Raw genomic sequence first — 22,623 nt, forward strand, 5'->3', positions numbered from 1 at the left:
TCCGCCCATAGGAAAGGCTGCGTGCGCATTTCTGTGTTTCTGGGAATGCAGAGCCATCACCATGCGTCCGAGGCAAGGTGCTTTTTCTATTTTTTAATATCTGCTGTTAATAAAATATTTTTACAGAGACCAAAAAATCAGAATAGTGCAAAACATCTCCACATCATGCATTCATGACCACTTTTCATGGGTTTTAGACATTTGTTCCAAGTCACATATTTACAGAGAAATGGGGGCATCTGTGACGATGCTAGACCGACAGGATGGAGTTAAAAGTGTTTTGAGTTCACATTTGCAGTTACATGCTGAGAGGAGACTCGTACAGGAAAACCTCCCTGGCAGGTTTCAGGGTCTGAGGGGCGGGGCCAGGGGTGGGTCTGAACCCCCTGCACCCACCTGTGTGGCCGGGATGCACAGGGAATCCTACACCTGTGACCCAGCCTGGAGTCACTATGGCTGGGCAGGGGTGAGGAGATGGGGGGCGGGGGGGTGGGTGGGGGAGGAGGTCTTACTCAACACCATTAACTGGATTTCTCTCTTTTAAAAAAATAAAAGGCAAAGAGAAAAGCAACATGTGTCAGCGAAGACGACTTTGGTCCTTGACAATTCTTAGGAAAGCATGTCCAGGGGACGTTCAGGGTCGTGATACAAACCAAGTCCCCAGAGAGCTCCCCTTCCCCTGCATCCAGACGGCAGAGTTTGGGGTGACTCTGGGATGTTCCTGCGGTCCCGCCCCTCGGCGCCCCATCTGCAAGATGGACAGTGCAGGGGCTGGACGTTGGGGACAAAAAGGTGTCTGAGGTCCCAGCAGAGAGGTCCCAAGGATTTCTAGTTGGGTGTTAAGTATTTTTTGCATCTCTGATGGGGGCATGGTGAGGTTTCAGGCTCTGGTGCCTGAGTCTGAGAGTTTGGGGGACATGGCCAGGTACCTCCTCCTTGTAGGTAAACCCTCCTAGGTGAGGCTGGTGAGAGCCAGAGTCGGTCCCTTCTCCTTCCAGGTCACCAGTTTTGCCTTCTCTCCTCTCTCTGTCTCTGCAGCTCCCCCTCTCTGAGTCTCTCTCCATCTCAAGGTCTCTCTCTGTCCCCATTGGGGTGTGACCTTTTTCCTGACTTTCCTTCTCTCCCTCCTTCTCTTGGTCTGTGTCCTCACTCTGCATCTGTCCCTCTTGGGGAGGGGACTGGCTCTGCCCAAGATGTCCCTCTTGTCCACCTCTCTACTCGTCAGAGGCCCACGCTCCTTCTTCTTCCTGACCCATGGAAAACTTGGGCCATATCTTGGCATGAAGCAAGGCCAATGCAACCCCGTCAGGGCTAAGAACCCTGGTCACCCCAGGTGAGGCGGCAGAAGCCTAGAGGGATCCTCCAAGCTCGCTGGGCGGCCTTGGGGCAAGTCCTGCTCCTCTCTGAGCCTTGTTGCTCCTGGTTCCAAACCCTTCCAACTCCCTGGTTTCCTCCCGTCTCTCCCACATCCCCTCTTCACTCTGTCTTGTGCCTCAGCCACAGTCGGGCTCCAACACCTCCTGTGTGCCCAGATCTGTGTTGGAGGCGAAGGTTGATAGGGATGGTCATGGACAGACACACATGTGGATGCGTGGGCACACACAGATGTGCCCCAAGACATAACTCAACTAGGCATGCCTCGTTGTCATCCCTCTGCCCACCAGCCTGTGTGGGCCTTGGGAGGCCTCAGACCCCAGCCTGGAGAAGACAGAGCCGGTCACCGACACCCCCAGTCCCACTGCTTCTAGGGCAAAGGGTGGGGAGTCCTGAGGGGGAACAGTGGTGATTTTCTACAGGAGGAGATATTTGTGCTGAGTTCTGCGGGATGAGTAAGTTCTCTGGGAAAAGAGGGAGGAAATTTCCCAATCAACGTGCTCAGGCTGGTGCTGGAGAGCCCCCCCCCCGCCCCCGTCCCCACAAACACACACCTGTACCCCTAGAATTTCTAGTCTCTTCTGTTCTTTCCTGTCTGGAGAATTCTGGGAGAGGAAGAAGCGGGCAGGGGGCTGGGTCCAGAGAATCCCAAATCCTCACTTTTTGTTGGCAGGAGGTCGAGTTCTCAGGGTAGCTCCCATGGGGTCCTAGCAGAAAGGGCTGAGGGCAGGCGGTTTTCTTGGCAACCAGAGGTGGGAGGGGGCAGTAGTAGGCTTGGCCCAGACCCCCATTCCTTGTAAGGGTTGGGGGAGGTCCCCCGAGGGGGGTTAGCAGCAATGGGGAGCTCTGTGGGGTCATCTCAGTCCACCCTCGGATGGGGCACACAGGCCAAAGGGAGTGGGGACAAGGCCGGCACTGGGTCCCTCACAACGCTTTGCGGCTTTCAGCCATCTGTCAAATGAGTGAGTTGAACTCTATGATATGAGGACTGGGCATGTGGGGGGTAAAGAGGAGAAAAACCCACAGGGAAATGCGGGTGCCCCAGAGCCCTTCCCTGGGCCCCCAGGGTTTGGGCGCCGGAGGGCGCATGTGCTTTTGAAATTCCATCCTCCTCTCTCTCCCCGTTTATTTTTTGCACAAGGGTCCACCATCCTAGCCCCTCCAGCCCCCAGACCACCAGGGGGTGCTCCAGGAAGCCCTGCCCCTTGCCTCGGGCCTGCCCCTCGAGGGAGCCGAAAGTTCCATACTTGGCAACTGGTCTTGGGCCCCAGGGGTTGGGGACCCGTCTTATGGCTTTTCCTTGGGACAGGAGGCAGGGGACCAGAGCCCGGGGACCAGGCCTCCTCCATAAGGGGCGGGGTTCTCCCATCCTAGCTCCGTAGGCCCCGTAGGCGCGGCAGGCGTGGCCGCAAGGGGGGAATGTGGCTTTTTCCTTCCCCGCGCTCTAGGGCGTGGCCTCCCGAGGGGGCGGGGCATCGTCCATTCACAATTCCTCAGTGGGAAGCTAAGTCCAGGGCGCAGGCGCACACTGTCTTCGGCGCGGAGCCCGCAGACTTGCCCTCAGGAAGGTCCCAGCACGCAGGCGCCCGCCCCGCCCCTTCGCGCAGGCGCAGTGCTGCCCGCCCGCGCGCCCCGCCTAGGACGCAGGCGTGGCACCACCCTCCTCGGCGGAGCGCGTGTCCGACTTGAGCTTGACGAACTCCTTGGCGACCTCGTCGTTGCTGCGTTGCGACAGGATGCGCAGCACCGTGAGGCCCGTGTCGTCCATGTGGATGCGGCGGCCGAGGGGCAGCCAGCAGGCGGCGCTCCCGCGCTGGGCCAGCTCACGCAACTGCAGCACGGCCAGCCCCACCGTACGGTCCTCCCGCGCAAAGCAGTAGTCTTTGACGCACACCTGCAGCTCGTAGCACTCAGGGCCCGCTTCCGCACTCAGCGTGCTGCGGGGGACGGGGCGTCAGGTCAGGCCCCGCCCACCGGCCAGCTCCACCCCACGATGGCCCCGCCCCACGCCAGACCCCTCCCACTCGACCACCCAGGTGGCCCCGCCCCCGCGCTGGACCACACCCCGCGCCATCCTCCCGTTTTCAAAACCTCCCCCTTTAGGCCATCAGTCCCCGCCCCAAGTGACTGGCCCTACAGCCTTTCGCTGGGCCATGTCCACAGCTGCTGACCCCCTCTCCCCCACCACAACTACCAAGAAGTGTCTGCCATGTCTCTCTTCCCTCCATTCTGCTCCCCACGCAACAACATCCCATCAGCCTGGCCACATCACGTCCCTACTCCAGTGGCCTTCCCCCAGAGCCCCTGGCTGGGCCATGTTCCCACCACTCTGGTACCCAGCGTCCAAACCCTTAACCGCTGTGCAGCTGACCTCACCATCCTGCTACTTCAGATACTGCACCCAGAAGCCCCATTACCAGGCTCCCGCCAGAACTCAAGTTCTCCCTGTGATGCGTGGCCTCTCCCCCATGGCCTCTAGGTCCTCAAGATGCCCTCCCTGTCCGACCCTGCCCTGAAGTCTCAGCTTGACGCCCCCTGCCCCCAGGCCACATCTCTAGTGAAGCTGGGCTCCTGCCCCTCGGGTGACCCGCCCTGATGCTAGATGATGAGCCTCTCCCTTTGGCCACGCCCACCCCACCCCAGTGGCTCTCAGGCAGCACTCCTAGCCCTCAAGGACTCCAGCCCACCCCAGGAGGCATATCCCCACCAGGCCCTGCTCTTGCTCCCAAGCATTGTGTCAGGGGACCAACTACTGCAAAGTCCTCTGGCCCCTGGCTCCTCTAACACAACTGGCCTGCTGTTGTCCCTCAGGGGCCCCCAACTCTCCCCAGCTCTGATGCCCTCTGCACTTCTGTCCCTCAAGAACAGCCCCCAATGTTACCCTGCTCCAGTGAGGTTCACACCTCATCCAAAAATCCACCCACATGACTTCACCCCACCCCAGGTAACCCCTCTGTACCCTCTGATCAGATTTATTTATGTTCCCCAGGGTCTCTCCCATCTGGACACCTGATGCCTTGACCAAACTCACACCTGCCCACCAGGAATCCCTATCCAGAGTGACCCCACCCCATCCCACCTCACATGATACACACCCCCACTTCCTAAACCAAACCACAGTCCACTCCTGTCCCCACAGCAGGCTCCTCCAGATAACCTGCCCCAACAGACCTGACAAGGCTCACAGCTGACTCCATGAGTCCCCATCCCCGCCCCCCACCATGACCACCCACACTACTTAACCACCAGAGTCTCCAGCCCCAGAAATGGCCCCAACCAACACACCCCTCTGCTCAGATTCCCCTCCGCTTTACAAGCCTTCATCATGATGCTATATCACACTCGATGCCAACCCCAAACACACACCTGCCTGCCCCCCAAGGTGGTCAACTCCCTCTCAATGTTCCCTCACTGAGGTCAGTTCTGCACAAAGGTGCCTCTGTTCCCACCAACCCTACCTAGGACGTGACCTCTCACATCCCTGTGCCCAAGAACCACTGGCCCATCAGACATGCCGCCTGCCTCGTGGGCTGAGGTTAACCCAGCAAATACCCCCTCCCCAGAGCACCCCAGACTCACAACTGGAAGCTCTCATTGTACTTGGGGGCCCAGCTGTTGTTCTTGGATTTGGTTGCAAACTTGCGTTTCTTGTCGCTGAGATGGGGCCCAATGATGTTGACTTCAATGAACGGACGGAAAATGCCAGAAGTCTGCCACTTGAGGTCATTGGCAGCCACCACTATTGGAGGAAGTGGAGGAGAAGGTTAGTCAGGTTCCCTCATTTTGGGGCCATGGTTTTCAAAGCCTGTCCAAAAGACTACATTTCCCAGCATGCTACTGTAGCTAAGTGTAGCCATGGTTATGGCTTAAAAGGGAAAATGCCCTAAAGTTTAGGGCCTAAACTTCTCTTTCCTCTAGCTGAAGGCTGGGATACTGGTGAGGGCTGAGTTATTTGGGACCCTATAGAGGAGGAAAACATATTAGGGATAGAAGTCCAACAAAAGATGGCAGGGGCCTGGATCCCCAACACTGTGATGCCTTAGAGTCAGCTCTGATTGTCCTTGGAGTCAACTCAGAAAAAAATGTATTCTATCTTGTTCAAGCCACTGTTATTCTAGGCCATGGCTAAAATAGATCTGTCTGCTAATTAACAAAATAAAAGGATAGAGGAGCTGAGAGACTGAGTCCTGTTAACACTGTTTGCACCCCTGGATTCAGCCATGCCTGAAGGTGGTATACTGCTGGGATTTTCAGTTTTTGTTTTTAAAGATTTTTTTATTGATTTTTAGAGAGAGATAAAGGGAGAGGGAGAGAGAGAGAGAAACATCAACGTGAGGGCAAAACATCAATCAGCTGCCTGCCGCATGCCCCCTACTGGGGGTGAAGATTGCAACCCAGGCATGTGGCCTGACCAGGAATCGAATAACAACCTTTCAGTGCCTGGGATGATGCCCATCACCTGAGCCTCGCTGGCCAGGGCTGGAATTTTCAGTTATATGGAAACTTTTTCTTCTTAATGAAAAAGTTTTTCTTGCTTAAGCCGATAATCTGGCTTCTGTTTTAGAACCTCGTACATCCTGGCTGGGGCGCTCCCCTTCCCACCTCAGGCTGTTTACCTTTCACTGTGACCTTGTGTTCCCCGGTTCCTGGATGAGTGAAGAGCTCAACGTGGACGGAGACTTCACCCACAGGATCTTCCACGTTGGAGCCTGGGAGGGCAGGGGAGGATGCTGGCGTCAGCTCCCTTCTTTCCCACCCACCGGAAGGGGCCCGGACTGTCCCCTACCCACGATGTGCTGGCAGCACCAGGTCAACAGCCCTGACAGGGAGGCACGGAAGGTTGGAGGGAGTGGCAGGTAATCTTGGGGAGGCCAGGAACCCAGGCCTCTGACCTTTCACTGCCTTGCTCTGTGATCGCTTAACTTCTCTGAGCCTAATGTGTCTGCCCCCCACTTTTTTCTTTTGACTGACCACCGTAAGGTCAAAACTCGGTCTTCATCTTACACACCTTCGTGGCAGAATCTGACGCTCTGGTTTCTGTGCCTCAGTTTCTCCTCTTGGCTACAACAATGCCACCCTCTCCACGTTCTCATCCTACACACTAGTCACTTCTCACCCTCTTTTATCACTTCCTCCTTTTCTGTCAACCCTCAAACTGTTGGGGCGCCCTGTACCTCACTCCTGGATCCCCTTGACTTCCTCCCTAAGTACAGGTACATTAGAAGAGCCCACCAGCTCTGCCTTCAAATACATCCAGAATCTCACCCACCTCCCTGACCTCCATCCTGACCCAGCCCCCATCATCACACTCCTGGGCCACTACAATATAGCAGACTCCTGCCTGTCTCCTTGCATCCTCCTCTGAGCTTCTCTCAATACACCAGCCAGAGAAACCCCAGGAAGTCAGATCACATCCCTCCTTTGCTCCAAACCCTCCCATCTCACTCGGAGGTAACCGAGTCCTTTTTGTGACCTGCAGTGTCCCTCCCGATACGCCTCACGATTCCTTCTGCTGCCTCACCTCCCTCCACGCTCACCCTTGCTAACTCTGCTCCGGCCACATGGACGTCCTCTTTTGTTTTCCCTGCCTCCACACCATTCCTCTTCTAATAGACAATCCCAGGTTTCCATTTAGAGATGCCCCACCCTCACCTCAGACCAGGTGGCTCCATCCCACACTTCAGGTATGGCTGAATGAACCATGGCTGTCCAATTAGAGCATTCCCTGCCCATGGCTGCAGTCATAGGCAGAGGGATGGTCATGTGACTCAAGCTGGGCCAGTAGGAGTTGGCCCTGGGACTTTGGCTGTTAGGAGAGCATCTCTCTGTCTGGTGCTAAACTGGCAAGGCTGTCGCTGCCTAATGAGGGGAGAGGCCACCCCAAAGCGGTGTCTGCAGAGATCAATGACCAGTGGCGTTGTTGAAGGCTCTGGATCCAGCTACTCCTGATGCCCACCCAACCTCTAATATTTTAGTTCCAGAGCCAACAGATTCCCTTGTCTACTTGAGTCAAGGGGAGGTGCACTTCTGTGTCTGCCCAGCACAAGATCCTGACGGGTTTTGATGAGGATCCTTGAAGGGCAGCTTAAAAGCTCCTGTGACTCTGAGAAAGGCACCCTGTGGGGCCTGGGGACCTGTGACTGCCAGCACATCAACTGACCGGCCCGCCCAAGCCCCCTAGGAAGCTCTCCACGCTTGGTGCACCCCATGCACGGGGAGGAACAGGAGGAAAGTTGGGGTGGGGGTGGGGAAGGAGAATGGGTCAGTCCAAGGTTGATCCAGGTCACTTGCCAGGGGCAGGAAATTAGAGGCTCAAGGGCATAAAAACCTGCCCACCCCCAGCACCCCAGCATTGGGGAGTGCACCCCCATCTTCGCTGCTACCCCAGGCCACTTTCCTTATCATCTCAGGCTCTCATCCCCTCCCCTTCCCTCCCCTCCCCCAATCACATGCTCAGCCTCACCTCCCCACCCCCACCCCAGGCTGATGCTTCATTGCAAGCTCAATCCGGGCCAGACTGAGGGTGCCAGGAGGGAACCGGACAGTGGTTGGGATGGGTGAGGGTCAGACCAAGGCCAAAGCTAGTAAGAAGGGGGAGGGGGGCAGTGCTGGGAGCCCCCTTCCCGTGGTTTGCTGGCTCCAAGAGGAAGGGTCTTTCCTGGGCCTGTCTGTGCTTCTCTCGCGCCTCCCCCACCCCCCTACAGGGTAAGGATCCCTGGGCAAGTGGCGTCTCCTTTGAGAGGCAGTGTCCTCCTTTATGGAATGATTAACCCCTTAGTGTGGTGTTTGAAGGAATCTTGGTAAGATCCTTGAGAAGTTCTTAGTACAAGGGCTGACTCATAGTTAGAGCCTGGAAAAAAGGTAGTTTTCTACCTTCGGAAAAGTGATATCTTAATAATAATAATAATAATAATAATAATAATAATAAAAAAAACAGCAGCAGCAGTAACTAAAATTGCTAAGCGCTATTAAATGCCAGAAACTGCTCTGAATTTAACTCATCGCATCCTATGAATTAAGGTCCTGGCCTTCCTCCAGCCCAGCGAGGAGAAGACTGAGGCTCAGGGGCCACCTTGCCCCGGGTGCCCTGGCGCCCAGCCACGGGGCGGCAGAGCTGGGATCTGGCTCAAGAGCTGCGCTTAGGCTGCGGGCTCGAATCCCTTCTCCTTCCCCACGTGGAACCAGCAAGCCATCCTTCCTCCTTGTCCGCCCTGGCCCCCGCGGCCGGTCCAGCCCGGGGCTGGAGGCGGAAGGAGGGCCTTTTACTAGCCGCGGCGGGGAGGGCGCAGGCACCAGGCACCGGGCACCGGGCGCGGGGGAGGGAGGGGCGGCGGGCGGCGGAGGCACGTACCCTTCTCAGGATAAATGTCTTCACTAAGGGTAAACCTAGTCCCTTTTCCACCATGGACTAATCGCGGGGGCGGGGAGGAGAGAGGGAAGCGGGGGCAGAGACGAGCAATCCGGGGGCGAGGATGGAGGGCGAGTGTGCGTGGGGGGAGCAGGGGAGGCGCGGAGGGGCGGCGAGTGGCAGGGAGGAGAGACAAGAGAGAGAGAAACGTCAGCGGCAGACGGACAGACAGACAGCCTCCCACTCCGGGGGACACCAGGACACTAGAAGCAGCAGCGTGGACCGGCTCGAAGCTGAGCGGAGAGGCCTGACGCCCGGGGAGCGCCCTGGGCCGCCGGGGGTGGGGAAGGGGCCCCTTTCGGGGGGCGCAGGGCCTTGCTCCCCGCCCCCCCCCCCCCCGGCTCCCCCTCCGCTGCCGGGACTCAGCCGGCGCAGGGACCCAACCTCTCACCCTGGCTTGTGCTCTTAGAGCCGATTGGGAGCAGGGGAGGGTCCCCGGGGAGGGGAGCCAGGACCCTGGAGTCCGGTCCCCCAACCCGAGCCGTGGTGTGTGAGCTCAGAGGGGGACAGCGAGATTAGAAAGAATTTGAGACATGGACCTTCCGCTCCCCACACCGCCTCAAGGTTGGGGTCCCGCCCATCCCTGGAGCTGCCAACCCCTCATTGTCAATCATTCCTTAGCCCAGACCTTCCAGACGTCCCTCCCATTCCCCTGGAGCTGCCAACCCCTCATTGGCCACAGGACGGCACAAGCCCCGCCCTGCCAGAGCTGTCAATCGCTCCTTAGTTCCTCCCCCTCCCCCCCACCCCCCAATCACAGAGGTCCGCCCACCACAGCGGTCAACCAGGCCTCGGGTCGCGCGCCCCGGAATCTGTCAATCACCTTGGTCCTAGCCATCAAAGCGGTCCCGCCCCAGAGCTTTCCATCACTTCTGGCTCTAAGACGTCCATCGATTTTCCCACAAACTGAATTGCTCCCTGGCCCAGGACCAAGCAGTTCACAAGCGCCAGGGACCTGTTACCGCGCTCATGATGCCACAGGAGACGAGCCAATGGCAGCTCGCGGCGGGGCTGCCCCTGCGGGCGAGTGTTGGCCTGGGGCCACCCTGCTGCCCCTTACCCTGGGCAGCCTGCGTCTGCACGAAGGTCTTAATGAGCAGGTCGGTGGCCTGCGTGTAGAGGGACAGGGCATAGCGCAGCGACTGCAGGTCCGGGCTCTTCTCCAAGAAGGTCTTCTTGAGGCCCACGCCGCCCGCGTGGAAGTATTGCTGTGGGCACAGGGTGGGGAGGTGAGGCTAGAGGCACCCCTACTGGCTCCTCCATCCCTCTGCCCTCTGCCCTCTGCAATGAGGCACTGGGTGAACCCGGGGTCTCCACTCAAGTCCGGTGCGGCTACTCCCCCACCTCCACTCCTGCCCCCACCCTGCCAGTGGGCTCCCAGCACCCTCAGAATAACACTCGTGCCTCCAGCCCCTCCCCAGGCCCATTAGCTTCAACCCTGCAACCTCCTTGACTTCTCTGCATTGTCTCCCTAGACCACACCTGCCTCAGGCCTTTGCGCTTACTATGATCACTGGTGGTGAGGTCCTCTCCACACCTGGCCCTGGATCTTCTCTGGCTCCTTGTTTTTCTTTGATTAAGGTTTCAAGAAGCCTTCCGTGACCCCACCCCTTTAATATGTTGCCAACTCCATTTTAGCAAAACATTTGTGTTCAGAGTAGTTTTCCTTTCATGCGACCACAGCCTCTCTCATGACTCCATGCTCTCGCGTGGGCTGGGCCCCTGCCTAGAACGTTGTTTGCTTGGCCTTGTGAACTCCTATGCATTCCTCAAAACCCACCTCCCACATGTTTTCTTCTAGAAAGTCCTTGCTGCTCTCTCCCCAGGCCACCCCAGCTCCCATTCTTCCCTCGACGGCATCCTGACCACAGGACTAAAGATGTTTGTATCCAATTGTCTGCCCCCCAACCCCCAGTCGGGGGCTCCTCAGGGCCTTCCCAGCGGGTCATCAGGGAGTGTTCATAAATTGAATGAATGAAGGTGGGTTTGAATCTAGGTTCATGTCCACACCAGCCATACCCTCTGCCTGCCCCACCTGAGATGGGCAGGGGTGGGGTTTCTCACCTTGATGGTGTCCAGGGCCAGCTCAACGACCGCACACTGCTTTGGGGTCAAGCTCTTGGCTTCCTCTCGTACCATGTGGTCCTGGATGAACAGAGAGAGGGGCCAGGTGGGCAGAGCAGGCCTCCATTAGGGATCTGCCTATCTATGGTACTAAGTCCTGTAAAACTGTGAGGGGTTGGGTAGCGGGTCTGCTTTTTCATCACGGTGTGCCCGGGGCCCAGCATGTGCCTGGCACACACAGCAGGTGCTCCCTAAATATTTGTGGAATAAATGATTTATACTCTTGATCAAGTTGTACCTTTCTAATACACCAGAGCAAAAAAAAAAAAAAAAAAAAATGTGCTTAAAGCAGTCTGAGAAGGGCTCCTCTCCGGGAACCTACAAAGCCTGTCACTATTCTGGGTCTCCTCCCAAGGCCTCCCCCGACCCCGACCTCCTCCCCGCACTCCTGGCCTTACCTTGAGTTTAGACAGTTGACCCAGCTCCTTGGCCGCATTGAAGATCATCTGGGTTCCCTGCAGATAACAAGAGACACAGCCAGTGAGGGTGGGAGTCCTCCAGCCCATCCCCAAGCCCCTCAAGCCCCTGCTGACACCCCCGCCCTGGAGTCTTCTTGGTTCTTGTCCAAAGGCTCTGGGCAGGGCAGTGGTTGTGTCGCAGAGACAGAGGTCTGAGACCCCCCACCCACACCCCCGCCCAGGAAGTGCTGCGGAGGAGGTGGTGACTTTGTCCCCAGAAATCCCAGTCTTGTCGGGATGCTATCACCCTCCCACCTCCACCATGACCCTGGGTTTGCGGGACAGAGAAGAGAAATGTCGAGAGGGCGGGCTGCAAGGGGCAGTGGTGGTGGGGGGGGGGGTCTGGGATGCTGTTTGTGGGTCTGGGTGGGCCTTGCCAGCCCAAAGTCAGAGGGGCTGGAGGAAACCGTGGGATGGGCTCTAGTGAAACCCTCGCTCCCTGCAGGACCAGTCCCTCTGTGGGAGGAGTCCCCCAGTAATCTGGGGGCGGGGATGGGACTATTAGTCTGACCTTCCAACACTCATCTCAATATAACCTTCCCCCTTCTTCGCTCTCAAGCAAGATAGTGTCCTGGTCATAGTTCCAACAAGCTGAGTGGGCCTGGATTCAGATCCCAGCTCTGCTGTGTGGCTCTGGGCAAGTCACTTCACCTCTCTGAGTCTCAGTGTTGCCATCTAGATGAAGGAAATCCTATCCACTTCAAGGTGTGGCTGGAACTCAGTGTGTCTTTGTTCAGTTTTTAGTGTTACTAGCACTTGCTTCCAAGGTCACGGGCAGAGCTGGGGAGGACAGGGTCCAGGCCTGGAAGTCCCGTGTCCTGGCTCCTCTGTCACGGTGTGGGGTGACGAGGTGTGTCCCAGACACTTTCTGGGCCTCAGTGTCCTCCCCTGGTTCATAGGGGCACCCTCTTGGGTGACAGTGTGGGGCTGAGTACCAATGAAATAAGGAGTCCTGCATTACAGGTCCTGGGCTGGGCTGGGGGTCCTGGGGCGGGGGGCGGTCGGGCAGGGAGGGAGCCATTTGTAGCTGGGAGATTTGGAATCACATGGACAATCTACCGGCTGACTCACGGAAGCCAGTCATCCTGGCACTACTAGCGCTATCATCATCCTGGCTGTCCCTACCCTTCCTCTGCCTGGTCTGTGATTCCCCGAGGCTGTAACGAGGCACAGTTACTCAGGAGCCCGGCTGCTTGGGCCTCAGCTTCCCTGGATACCCCCTCCGCCCTGCCTGCTGCCCGCCCCCACCCCCCACCCCACCCCTCACAAGCAAGCCAGACAGACAGAGGAAGAAGAGACCGACAGACGGGTTCACAGAATGCCACTGGATGGCACGGACCACAAGGGTGGAAGGAGGCACGGGGTGGGAGGAGGGAGGGGGGAGCCAGACAGACAGTGAGAGGTCGGTCTTACGTCTGAGTGGCTTGGCAGTTTCGCCCTGCCCTGTAAAGAGAATCAGGCGGAGGTCAGAGCTCAGGTGTCGGCTGGGAGGGTAGTCAGTGGGACTTCCCTGCCCTCTCAAAGCACAGCCCACCCCCCAGCCCACGCGCTCCCCCCCACCCCCCGTCCTGGGTCTAATGCTGAGCCCCCTCCCCAGGTAGGCACTCGCCCTGTCCCCCAGGGTGGGCTTGGGGCCAGGCTCCCGGGCTGCCGTGCCAGGAGCCTGGAACCAGCCCATCACCTGGGGCAGATGCCCCATCCCATAGTCAGCCTGCCCAGGTGGGGCGCCTTGGGTAGGGGAAGAAAAGGCAAAGCTCAAGGTCTATTGTTCCCCAACTCTCAAGACCTCACCTCGGCAGGCCTGACTCTACAACAAAAGTGCTAACCGGCATCACAAGTTCACTCAACATACAGCCACACACCCAGGCGCATTCGTGAGCGTGTAGAAAGCTTCTGTGCACACACACCCAGATTGACATACACATACATACACATGCAGAACTCACAGGCTAAAACATACAAGTCCACGCCTAAACACTTGCACGTGTGCACACCATCACACTCCTAAACCCACTGCCCCCCAAGAGTGTACATACATGTGTACAGTGCCTGGCACATCGAATGTGTCCCCTAAAGGGCTGCCTGCATGAGTAGGAAAGTCCCACAATCCATGTGCATCAAGTGGAGAGCCCAGTTGTGTGCACGCAGGTGTGAGAGCTCCTGCATGAGTGCACACAAGGGCAACTGTTCATGTCCCGCTACAGCTCCCATCTCTTTACAATAAACAATTAGAACAAAAAAATCTACATAAAAAAACAAAAACGTCTCCATCCATGGCAGTGGGCCAGTGTCTGAGCCCTTCTTGAAACCACCGAATTTCAGCTGAGCGCAGGGCTGGTCAAAACCCTTTGGGTGTTGTTGCGAAAGGGTGGGAACAGCATGTGCACACACTAGCTCACACACACGCACACGCACACGCACACGCTCACACACACCCACACGCACACGCACACACTAGCTCACACACACGCACATGCTGCAAGCCACGTCCCTGGATCTGGTCTTGTGGGACTTGGTTAGGACCCTCACCTCAACTCCTGACCCCCAGGGGGCCTTCCTGCCCATGCAGAGACACAGACATGCACACACGTGCCCAGACACCAGGGCTCAGGACCTCAGCACCATGAGGCCCTCATTACCTTTTCTAATCCCTTGCCATGTTTTCTCAAGAGGGTGCCCTGCAGAGACAATGTCACAGGGTGATCAACCCGGCAAGCCACGGGGGGCGGGAGCCCGGGATGATCACAAATGTAGTTATGGGGGGAGGGAGTAAGGGCCATCTGCACTGCCCAGGGGGCTGGCGACTGGATTGCAAGGGGATGCGTGCATGTGTGTGTGTGTGTGTGTGTGTGTGTGTGTGTTAATGACCAATTCTTCAAACGTGTGAGTCAGAAAGACAGGAAAGAGAGAAGGAGAAATAGAAATACAGAGCCTGAGAGAAAGGAGAGAAGTTGCTGCCCAAATACAATCCATTTACGTGTGTTGTACAGATGAGGCTTTGGTTCTCGGGTTAACAGGAAAGCAAAAAGGCTTCATATTCAGACGGACCTGAGTTTGAATCCTGACTCTGGCATCTATTTACTCTGTGGCCTTGAGTAAGTGACTCCTCCTAAGTCTCAGCTTTTTCTCATCTGCAAAATGGGAATCTTAATATCCACCTTGCTCAAAAGGTGGTCATGAAGGTGAGCTGAAACCGCAGCTAAGAGGTCTGGCATACAGGGAATCACCAACAAACGTAAATTCCCTTAGCTCCCAGCCCACAGATGCATTATCTGTGGTTACAGCCAAAGACACACGCTGAAATAAGATGAGCTCTTGTAAACTTTTGACAAGATTAAATACTGTAGCAGCCTGGTCTTTCTCACAAAGGGTGGGAATCGGAAGTGGTTTTACTGATTTCTGCCCTGGTATGTGTCCATTACTACCCTCACCACAAAAACAACAATATAAGGTCTGATTCAGTGCGCACTGCCCCCACTAGACATGAGCACTTCATTTATTTTTAAAATATGTTTTTAGTGATTTCAAAGAGAAGAAGGAAGAGGGAGAGAGGGATAGGAACATCAATGATGAAAGAGAATCATTGATGGGCTGCCTCCTGCACGGCCCCCACTGGGGATGGAGCCCCCAACCTGGGCATGTGCCCTGACCACCAGGAATCAAACCGTGACCTCCTGGTTCATGGGTCGATGTTCAAACACTGACCCACACCGGCCAGGTGAGGTGATCACTTTAATGCATCATCCCATTTGGTTCTGACAAAAACACTCAGACAATTAACTGGTTTTTCAGACAAAGAAATGGAGGTTGGGAGGTGAAGTGACTTTCCAAGGTGAGAGAGAGAGAGCGAGAGAGAGAGAGAGAGAGAGAGAGAGGGAGAGGCTGGGCTGGGATTTGACACTAAGTCTGTCTGACACGAAAGTCACAATGCCATCTCTCACCTGGGTGCTTGGGTGTGTGTCTGGGGTTTGTGTATGTCTGTATGTGCAGCGGGAGTGGGCTGGGAAGGGGTGGTGGAGGGCCTGTGCTAAGTAGCTGAGTAGGGTCCTGAGTGGTGAGCCCAAAGGGGAGGTCCCAGGGGCTGTGTTGACTTTGAACCTCTTAGCTTCTAGGGAGATACTCAGATACCTTGATGGCATCTGATCATGGAATGGGGGGTATCACAACTCAAGGACTAGGGCAGACATGAAGGTTTGGGGTTTGGGAAACTTGAAGGCACTGCCTCCATACTTATAATGGGGCAAGGTGGTGGGCGTGGCCTCCCTCCCTCCGGCCCCGCCTCCTCCCCATACCCCAACCCAGACAGACACAGGCACATCTAGGCAGGAGGTGGGACAGTGGTGGGGGAGGCAGTGGGTGAGGAGGGGGCACTGGGTGGGGTGGGGGGGCTGCAGCCACACGGTGGGCCGAGTCCAGACACAGAGCGGACGGACAGACAGACGGACAGAAGGGCCTCTACTTACGATCATCTGTCAGCCATGATGGGGGCCAGGTGGTAGGGAGGGGGGAATAAGTCACCATGAGTCTCCCCGTAGCCCAGGGAGAGGGTGGAGAGGGCACTGAGGGGCAAACCCCATGCCCCAGCCCAGCCTGAAGGAGGCCGGGCTGGCCAAGGTAGGTCTGAGCCTCCTATACCATCGTTGCCTCTTGGGGGGACCCCACCACCCTCCCCAAGCTGTCCACGTTCACCCAGAAGTGCCCTCCCACCCTGTGTTGAGCCATCGATACACGTACCAAGACCATCCAGGCCCTCAATGCCTCCCCAGAAGGACCCATGCCCAGCCACACCCCTCCACAGACAGCATGGTACTCCCACTCCCGCCCGACAGCCTGGTCCCTGGGGATCACTGTCTCTGAGCTGTCCCCGAAGGGCCCAGAGGCACAGCCCTGCTCTCTGGTGGCTGCAGACTTCCGCTTGACATCTCTGACCTTATGCTCTGGATGACCGCTGTCTAACCTCTGAGAGCCTCTGCTCTGTTCCTCTTTGATTTTTGAACTCCATGGAGTCTCCCTTCCTTGTCTCTTGATTGAATCCCCCAAGGGCCTCTGATAAGCCCACTGACCCCTATGATGTCTGTGCCCCATGGGTGGCCTTGAGCCCAAGGTGACCTGTTTTCTGGGTGATCTCTGACTTTTGAATGACCTCTTGATTCATGTGACCTCTAAGTCCCTTAGATGTCATTTGATTCTACTTGACCTCTTTGACCCTTTTATGACTTTTGACCCATGTGTAACCTCGCTGATCTTTGGCTTCATTTACCTCTGGCGGCTTCTACAACCCTTGGATGACATCAGTGCCTGGACAACCTCTGAACCTCAATGCTTTTGGCACCAAACTCTCTGGGCTCCCACAGGGAAGGTGGCCCAGGCATCCCTCTGACCCCTGTGGGCCTCACCGTCTGGTCAGTGAGGGGTGGCAGGACAATGGTCTTCTCCATGGTGTTCATGACCAGCTTCCACAGCTCCTTCAGTACCCTCTTCAGCACCGTCTTCTCGCAGATTTTGGCAAAGAGAGTCAGGCTGGGGGTGAGGAGCAGATCTGAGAGAGGGCCCAGCTGGCCCTGACCTGTAGAACCAGGCCCTTCCCTTCAACATATGGGCCAGGTGGGAAAGCATCCCTGTACAGAGCCTGTGCAAGGCCCTTGGGTCTGATGGAGCTACAGTGTGGGATACGTGTGGAGGGCAAAGGTGGCTGGACAGCTCAGCAGGGGCCAGGCAGGAAGAGGGCCTCAACGTCTGGGAGGAAGGCCTGGGCCTTAGCATGAAGGCAGTGGGGAGCCATGGAGTATTCGAGAGAGAGAGAGAGAGAGAGAGAGAGAGAGAGAGAGAGAGAGGGAGATAAAGATACTATTGTTTGAAAAAGCAGAGGGGAGATAAACTGGGTTAGAGGCTGCATGGAGAACAGGGACTGTGAGGAGGCTGGGGCCACGCTCGATAGGAAGGAAAATGGAATGGCAGGAAGAGGATAGACTTAGGAGGGAAAACCACGAAGAATTTATGATTGGATATTTGAGGGCTGAAGGAGAGGGCAATTTACCATTATTCATCCAGCAACTGACCCCCATCCACCAAACCATCCCTCCCCCAACTTTCTTTAGTGCTACTTCCATCACTTTTTCCTTCCTTTCCTTTCCTTTCCTTTCCTTTCCTTTCCTTTCCTTTCCTTTCTTTTCCTTTCCTTTCCTTTCCTTTCCTTCCCTTCCTTCCCTCCTTCTTCCCTCCCTCCCTGTTCCTTCCTTTTATACACCCAACTATCCATCAGCCATTCTTCCTTCTTCCCCCTCTCCCTCCTTCCTTCCATCCATCCTCCCATCTACACTTCCTCCATTTATCTTTATTCTCGTCAGTCCATCCAGTTATTCATCCATCCAAATACTTACCCAACTATCCATCCATTCATCCATTCATTTACCCATTTGTCCATCCATCCATTCTTTCCTCCATCTATCCTCCATCTAGTCTTCTAGCATTTATCTTTTAATCTACCCACCTGCCCAAGCCTTATGTCTTTCCATCCAACCATCATTCATCTATACAAATATTTACTCACCATATCTTCCAATCATGTACCCACACATCTTTCCATCCCTTCATTGCCTCCACCCACACACCCATCCAAACCACTCAACCACCACCCAGCAAGCTGCCCAATTGTTCTCCCCAGGCCAGCCTCAGAGGCCTCACCCGTGGCCCCTCCCTTACTCGCCCAGTCCACCCGACATGGCTCACTTGCTGTCCAGCAGGTCCATGATGGGCTGCAGCACGTTGTCAGCATCTTGGGCCACGCTGCTGCAGGCACTGGCTGGCACATTGCCCGTGCCCTTCACCTGGCTAAGGATGTCGCCCATCTGTTTGACACACTCCTCAATGTGAGGCTGGAAGCTGGGGGCACAAAAGGAAGAAGCTCAGGACAGGATGAGGCCATCCGTGGTGATCTGTGGACCTTGACCTTTTATCATCAGCATCGGGGAGCCATGGCATATAACTGAGGGGGGCAGCATTAATAACAGCAGAATCGGGCACCAGGCTGCGACATTTCCCTGTGTTGTTTATTTCACCACAGAGTCCTGCTCATGTACTATCGTTATCATCATCCCCACTTTGCAGATGAATAAACTCAGGCTCAGAGAAGTTGAATGACTCACCCCAGGCCACACAGCTAGTCAGCAGTGAAGCCACGACTGAACCCAACTTCATCTGACTCCAAGCCTGAGGTCTTCCCCACCACGTCTGCTGAGTCTCTGCATGCCCCAGGCTTAGGTCTGGGGCTGCCCCTCCCCCTGCTCCCAGCCTTGGAGGTACCCCACCTGGTAGCAAACACCCGGCTGAGCTCATCCAAGACGTTGTTGAGCTTCACCTGGAGCTCTTTCAAGATGTCGCTGGCCTCAGCGTCCAGCTGAGGAAGGGGAAGGGACATCCATCAGGTCAAGTTTACAGAGCGTCCACACATCTGGGGCATTTTCCCACCCGACCCAGGGAAAGGGACCTCAAGGGGCTCGAGAGGAAACTAAGACACAGGCAGTGCAGCCACTTGCTTGGGTTTGAGGGACTGGCTGAACTGGAATTCATCAGGTATGAGCTCCGGGGCCCATAGGGATAGGGGGCATCACCCCTCCTGGTCCCATCTCACCTCTTTCCCTCCCATGGCTTCAAACATCTTCTCCAGCTGAACTCGCAGCTGCTGAGTGTTGTTCATGAGGATGCAGGGCTGAGGATGGGAACAAAGCAGGGCGTCAGGGCTCAGGACCTCTCCCCAGAATCTCCCTCACCCACCACCAGGGGTCCTGGATGGTTTCAGCGTCTGGCTCTGGAGAAACCTGGGGCCCCACAAGGTCATCTAAGAATGGAAGACAGTATTTGGGACCAGGTTCCTGGGTGGTCTCTGAGGACGGGCAGAGGGAAGGAGGACCTAAGTAAGTGGGATGGGCCTCCAAGAGTAGCAGGAAGGGGTGTTCTTGTCACAAACCCATGTTCTCTTACATGGGACCAAAGCTCTGCATGCTCACATACATACACCCTGAAGGCTTCATTTGCAACAACCAGACAATGACACACTAAAGGCATGTCCCCTCACCTCCAGACCCCCCCATACACACACAGTCAGATACACACAGCTGGACACACAAGCAGACACACGTCTCACAACCCAGGGAAGGATGGAACTTGGGGTGTGTGTGTGCAGAATTGTGTTAGGAAGGAGGACAAGGGTCCCCGCAGGTCACCACTTTCTCCTTCTCCTTGGAGCAGTAGGAGGCGAAGTCCTTGATGATGATGTCCGCATACTGGAGGAGCACGTTACTGATGGTCTGGATAGGACATAGAGAGAGGTTGAGAGGAGGGGCTGGGGCTGGGGGGAGGGGGCATCAAGAGCCACCTGTGAGATGAGGGATAAACTCAAACCCACTTTAGCACCTAAGAGGGACCGCTGGGCTGGGTGAATTCTCCAGCCGGGATAACCATCACAATCAAGGGGACACCACCACGGGAAGATGATTATGTTATGTAGACTCAGCTCTTTTTCAGAGCAACAACCATCTACACTAATAAAAGAGAAAAATGGTAATTGGCGTACGGCGCTACCGTTTTCATTGGCTAATCAGGGCTATATGCAAATTAACTGCCAACTAAGATTGGCAGTTAACTGCCAACAAGATGGCGGTTAATTTGCATATGTAGGCACAATGCAGGGAGGCGAAAGGGAAAGCAGGAAGAAGCCCCCTGCCACTGACAGTGATCGGAAACCCAGGGGGGAGCTAAGAGCTGGGGGCCAGGGCAAAGGCAGCCCTGGGGCTACCTTTGCCCTGCCCCCCAGCCATGATCGGAGAATCAGGCGCCTTTGCCGCCCTGGCCAGTGATAGCAGGAAGTAGGGGTGGAGCCAGCGATGGGAGCTGGGCACGGTCGAAGCTGGCAGTCCCGGGACATAGGGGCCCCTTGCCTGGGCCTAAAGCGGAGCCCACGATCGCGGGGCCGCTGCAGCTTAGGCCTGGGCAGGGGCGGAGCCTGCAACCGCGGGGACCTGGGGGGGCGGAGCCGGGGATTGGGGGGATATGATGGTCCCCTTGCCCAGGCCTGAAGCCTGGGTCAGAGGCGTCAGGCTTGGGCGGGGGGTGGAGCAAGCGATCAGAGGGAGATGGGGGTCCCCTGCCCAGGCATGATTCCTGGGCCAGAGGCCTCAGGCCTGGGCAGGGGTCAGAGCTAGTGATCAGGGGGAGATGGGGGTCCCCTGTCCAAGCCTGACACCTCTGGCAGAGGCGTCAGGCCTGGGCAAGGGGCCGATCAGGCGATCGGAGGGTGATGGGGGTCTACGCCTCTGGCCGAGGCATCAGGCCTGGGCAAGGGGCAGAGCCAGCAATCGGAGGGGGCTGGGGGCAGAACCAGTGATGGGGGGAAATGAGGGTCCCCTGCCCAGGCCTGACACCTCTGTCAGAGGCGTCAGGCCTGGGCAAGGGGCCGATCCTGCAATTGGAGGGTGATGGGGGTCAATGCCTGAGGGCTCCCAGTATGTGAGAGGTGGCAGGCTGGGCTGAGGGACACCCCCCCCCCCACACACACACACACAGTGCACGAATTTCGTGCACCGGGCCCCTAGTCTAATATGATTGTTAACATACCCAGCCCCATCCACAAGCATTACTTGATCCTAAACCAAATCTCAGTTCCTACCTGCACTCCCCAACTTCAACCCAGCTTAAAGAAAATCCAACTGAACCTCCGTTGAAAATCCAATTAACCCCAGACCAATGTTGTCAACCTCCAGACTCACCCCAGGTCCCACTCAAATTCTCTATAAACCCCAACCCTCTAATAATACAAGAGCAAATCCCAATCCCAACAGTAATTTTAAACCTGACCCCAACCTCAACCCCATCCCCAACCTTAATCCCAGCTGCAAATTCAACTCCAACTTTAACTACAACCCTGCCCTCAACCCTAACCTCAACTCGAACGCTGTCCCCAACACAACTCTAACCTTTATGGAAGAACTAGCCCCAATATTGACCTCAACCCCAACCTCAATCCCAGCGATATAACCAATACCAACTTTTACCTCAAACTCAATCCCAACTTCAGTCCTGACCTCAACCTCAACCCAAGTCCTAATCCCAACCTCAACTCCAATCTCAATGACATCATCAACCCAATCTCAACTCAAACCCTAACCTCAAATTCTAACAACTCCAATCTCAACATCACAAACTCTAACCTCAACCTCAACCCAAACCCTGTCGCCAACCACAACTCCAACCTCCATGGCATGACCTATTCCAACACATGGGTTGGTTTTTTCCATAGACCTCGACCCCAACATCACCAACTGTGACCTCAATCCCGACCTCAACCCCAACATCACCAACCCCAACTGTGACCTCAATCCCAACCTCAACCCCAACATCACCAACTGTGACCTCAATCCCGACCTCAACCCCAATACCGATCCTGACCCCAATCCCAACCTCAACTTCACCCCAATCTTGACCCTCTCCCCCACCTGGACCCCATCCCCAACCCCACCCACACCCCGCACCTTGGCAAACCGCCTCATGTAGTGCCCCACGATCTGGGGGTCAGGGCACTCGAGCTTTTTGATGATCTCAAAGCTCTGGTTAAGCTGGGAGAAGACATCCACCACGGAGCAGGAGAACAGGGCATGCTCTGAGGTCTGCTGGAACTGCAGGGTGAGGGGAGCCAGGAAAGAGGAGAGTGGTCAGAGTCAGACAGTCCCTATAGCCCAACCCTCCTACTCTCCACAAGAAGAGCCAGAGGCCAACTGCCTTGGGGTGAGATGGATAGTATGTGAGGTTGACTCCGAGCCAGACACAGAGGCCACTGAGTGGGTGGGTGGGGTCAGGCTTGATAAACTCACATTCATCTGCTGAGTGAACAAAATACTTTAAACACCATGAACAAGACAAAGGTTGCGGATGCCCTTCAGAGACTGGCCTCATCCCAAGGGTAGTTTTTGTCCCCAAATTGTATCTCAATGGACTTCAAAGGGAGTGAATCCACTGTGGGGAGACGGGGAGCTTGGTGGTGGGTTAGCCTTCTCACCCCATCCTTCTTGTCTCGCTCCAGGGCTCCATGCAGGAAATCTCGGGACACCTCCTCATTCTCATCCAGCCACTGGATGACGAAGGGCTCAAACCACCTGGAATGGACAGTTGGGATGGGTTCCTCCCATCTCTGGTCTCAATAACCCTCTGCTTGAACTCAACCTGTGGGCCTGGGTGGTCACTCTCTGCTCCCCTCCCCTACCAGGC

At 56.2% G+C, this 22,623-nt stretch overlaps 1 protein-coding gene across 5 annotated transcripts in view; it reads right to left on the minus strand.

Annotated features, from left to right (window-relative positions):
- UNC13A (unc-13 homolog A) overlaps positions 1-22,623 on the minus strand; it is a 65,962-nt gene continuing 43,339 nt past the window's right edge. For 2 of the 5 annotated variants that reach the window (XM_036315052.1, XM_036315050.1), the window contains 17 exons: positions 22,415-22,511; positions 21,891-22,034; positions 19,587-19,670; positions 18,995-19,072; positions 18,672-18,760; positions 18,094-18,246; positions 16,761-16,884; positions 15,828-15,833; positions 14,004-14,042; positions 12,778-12,807; positions 11,305-11,361; positions 10,847-10,927; positions 9,843-9,990; positions 8,726-8,782; positions 5,991-6,083; positions 4,954-5,113; positions 1-3,311 (listed from right to left, as the gene is read on the minus strand). In XM_036315052.1, the coding sequence (XP_036170945.1) occupies positions 3,011-3,311; positions 4,954-5,113; positions 5,991-6,083; positions 8,726-8,782; positions 9,843-9,990; positions 10,847-10,927; positions 11,305-11,361; positions 12,778-12,807; positions 14,004-14,042; positions 15,828-15,833; positions 16,761-16,884; positions 18,094-18,246; positions 18,672-18,760; positions 18,995-19,072; positions 19,587-19,670; positions 21,891-22,034; positions 22,415-22,511 (1,741 nt within the window). In that variant the 3' untranslated portion in view covers positions 1-3,010. The remainder of the gene's footprint in view (positions 3,312-4,953; positions 5,114-5,990; positions 6,084-8,725; positions 8,783-9,842; positions 9,991-10,846; positions 10,928-11,304; positions 11,362-12,777; positions 12,808-14,003; positions 14,043-15,827; positions 15,834-16,760; positions 16,885-18,093; positions 18,247-18,671; positions 18,761-18,994; positions 19,073-19,586; positions 19,671-21,890; positions 22,035-22,414; positions 22,512-22,623) is intronic. The other 3 variants (XM_036315051.1, XM_036315054.1, XM_036315053.1) reach the window with 3 other exon arrangements.

Source organism: Myotis myotis, unplaced genomic scaffold (assembly GCF_014108235.1).
Source record: "Myotis myotis isolate mMyoMyo1 unplaced genomic scaffold, mMyoMyo1.p scaffold_m19_p_6, whole genome shotgun sequence".
Lineage (NCBI taxonomy): Eukaryota > Metazoa > Chordata > Mammalia > Chiroptera > Vespertilionidae > Myotis > Myotis myotis.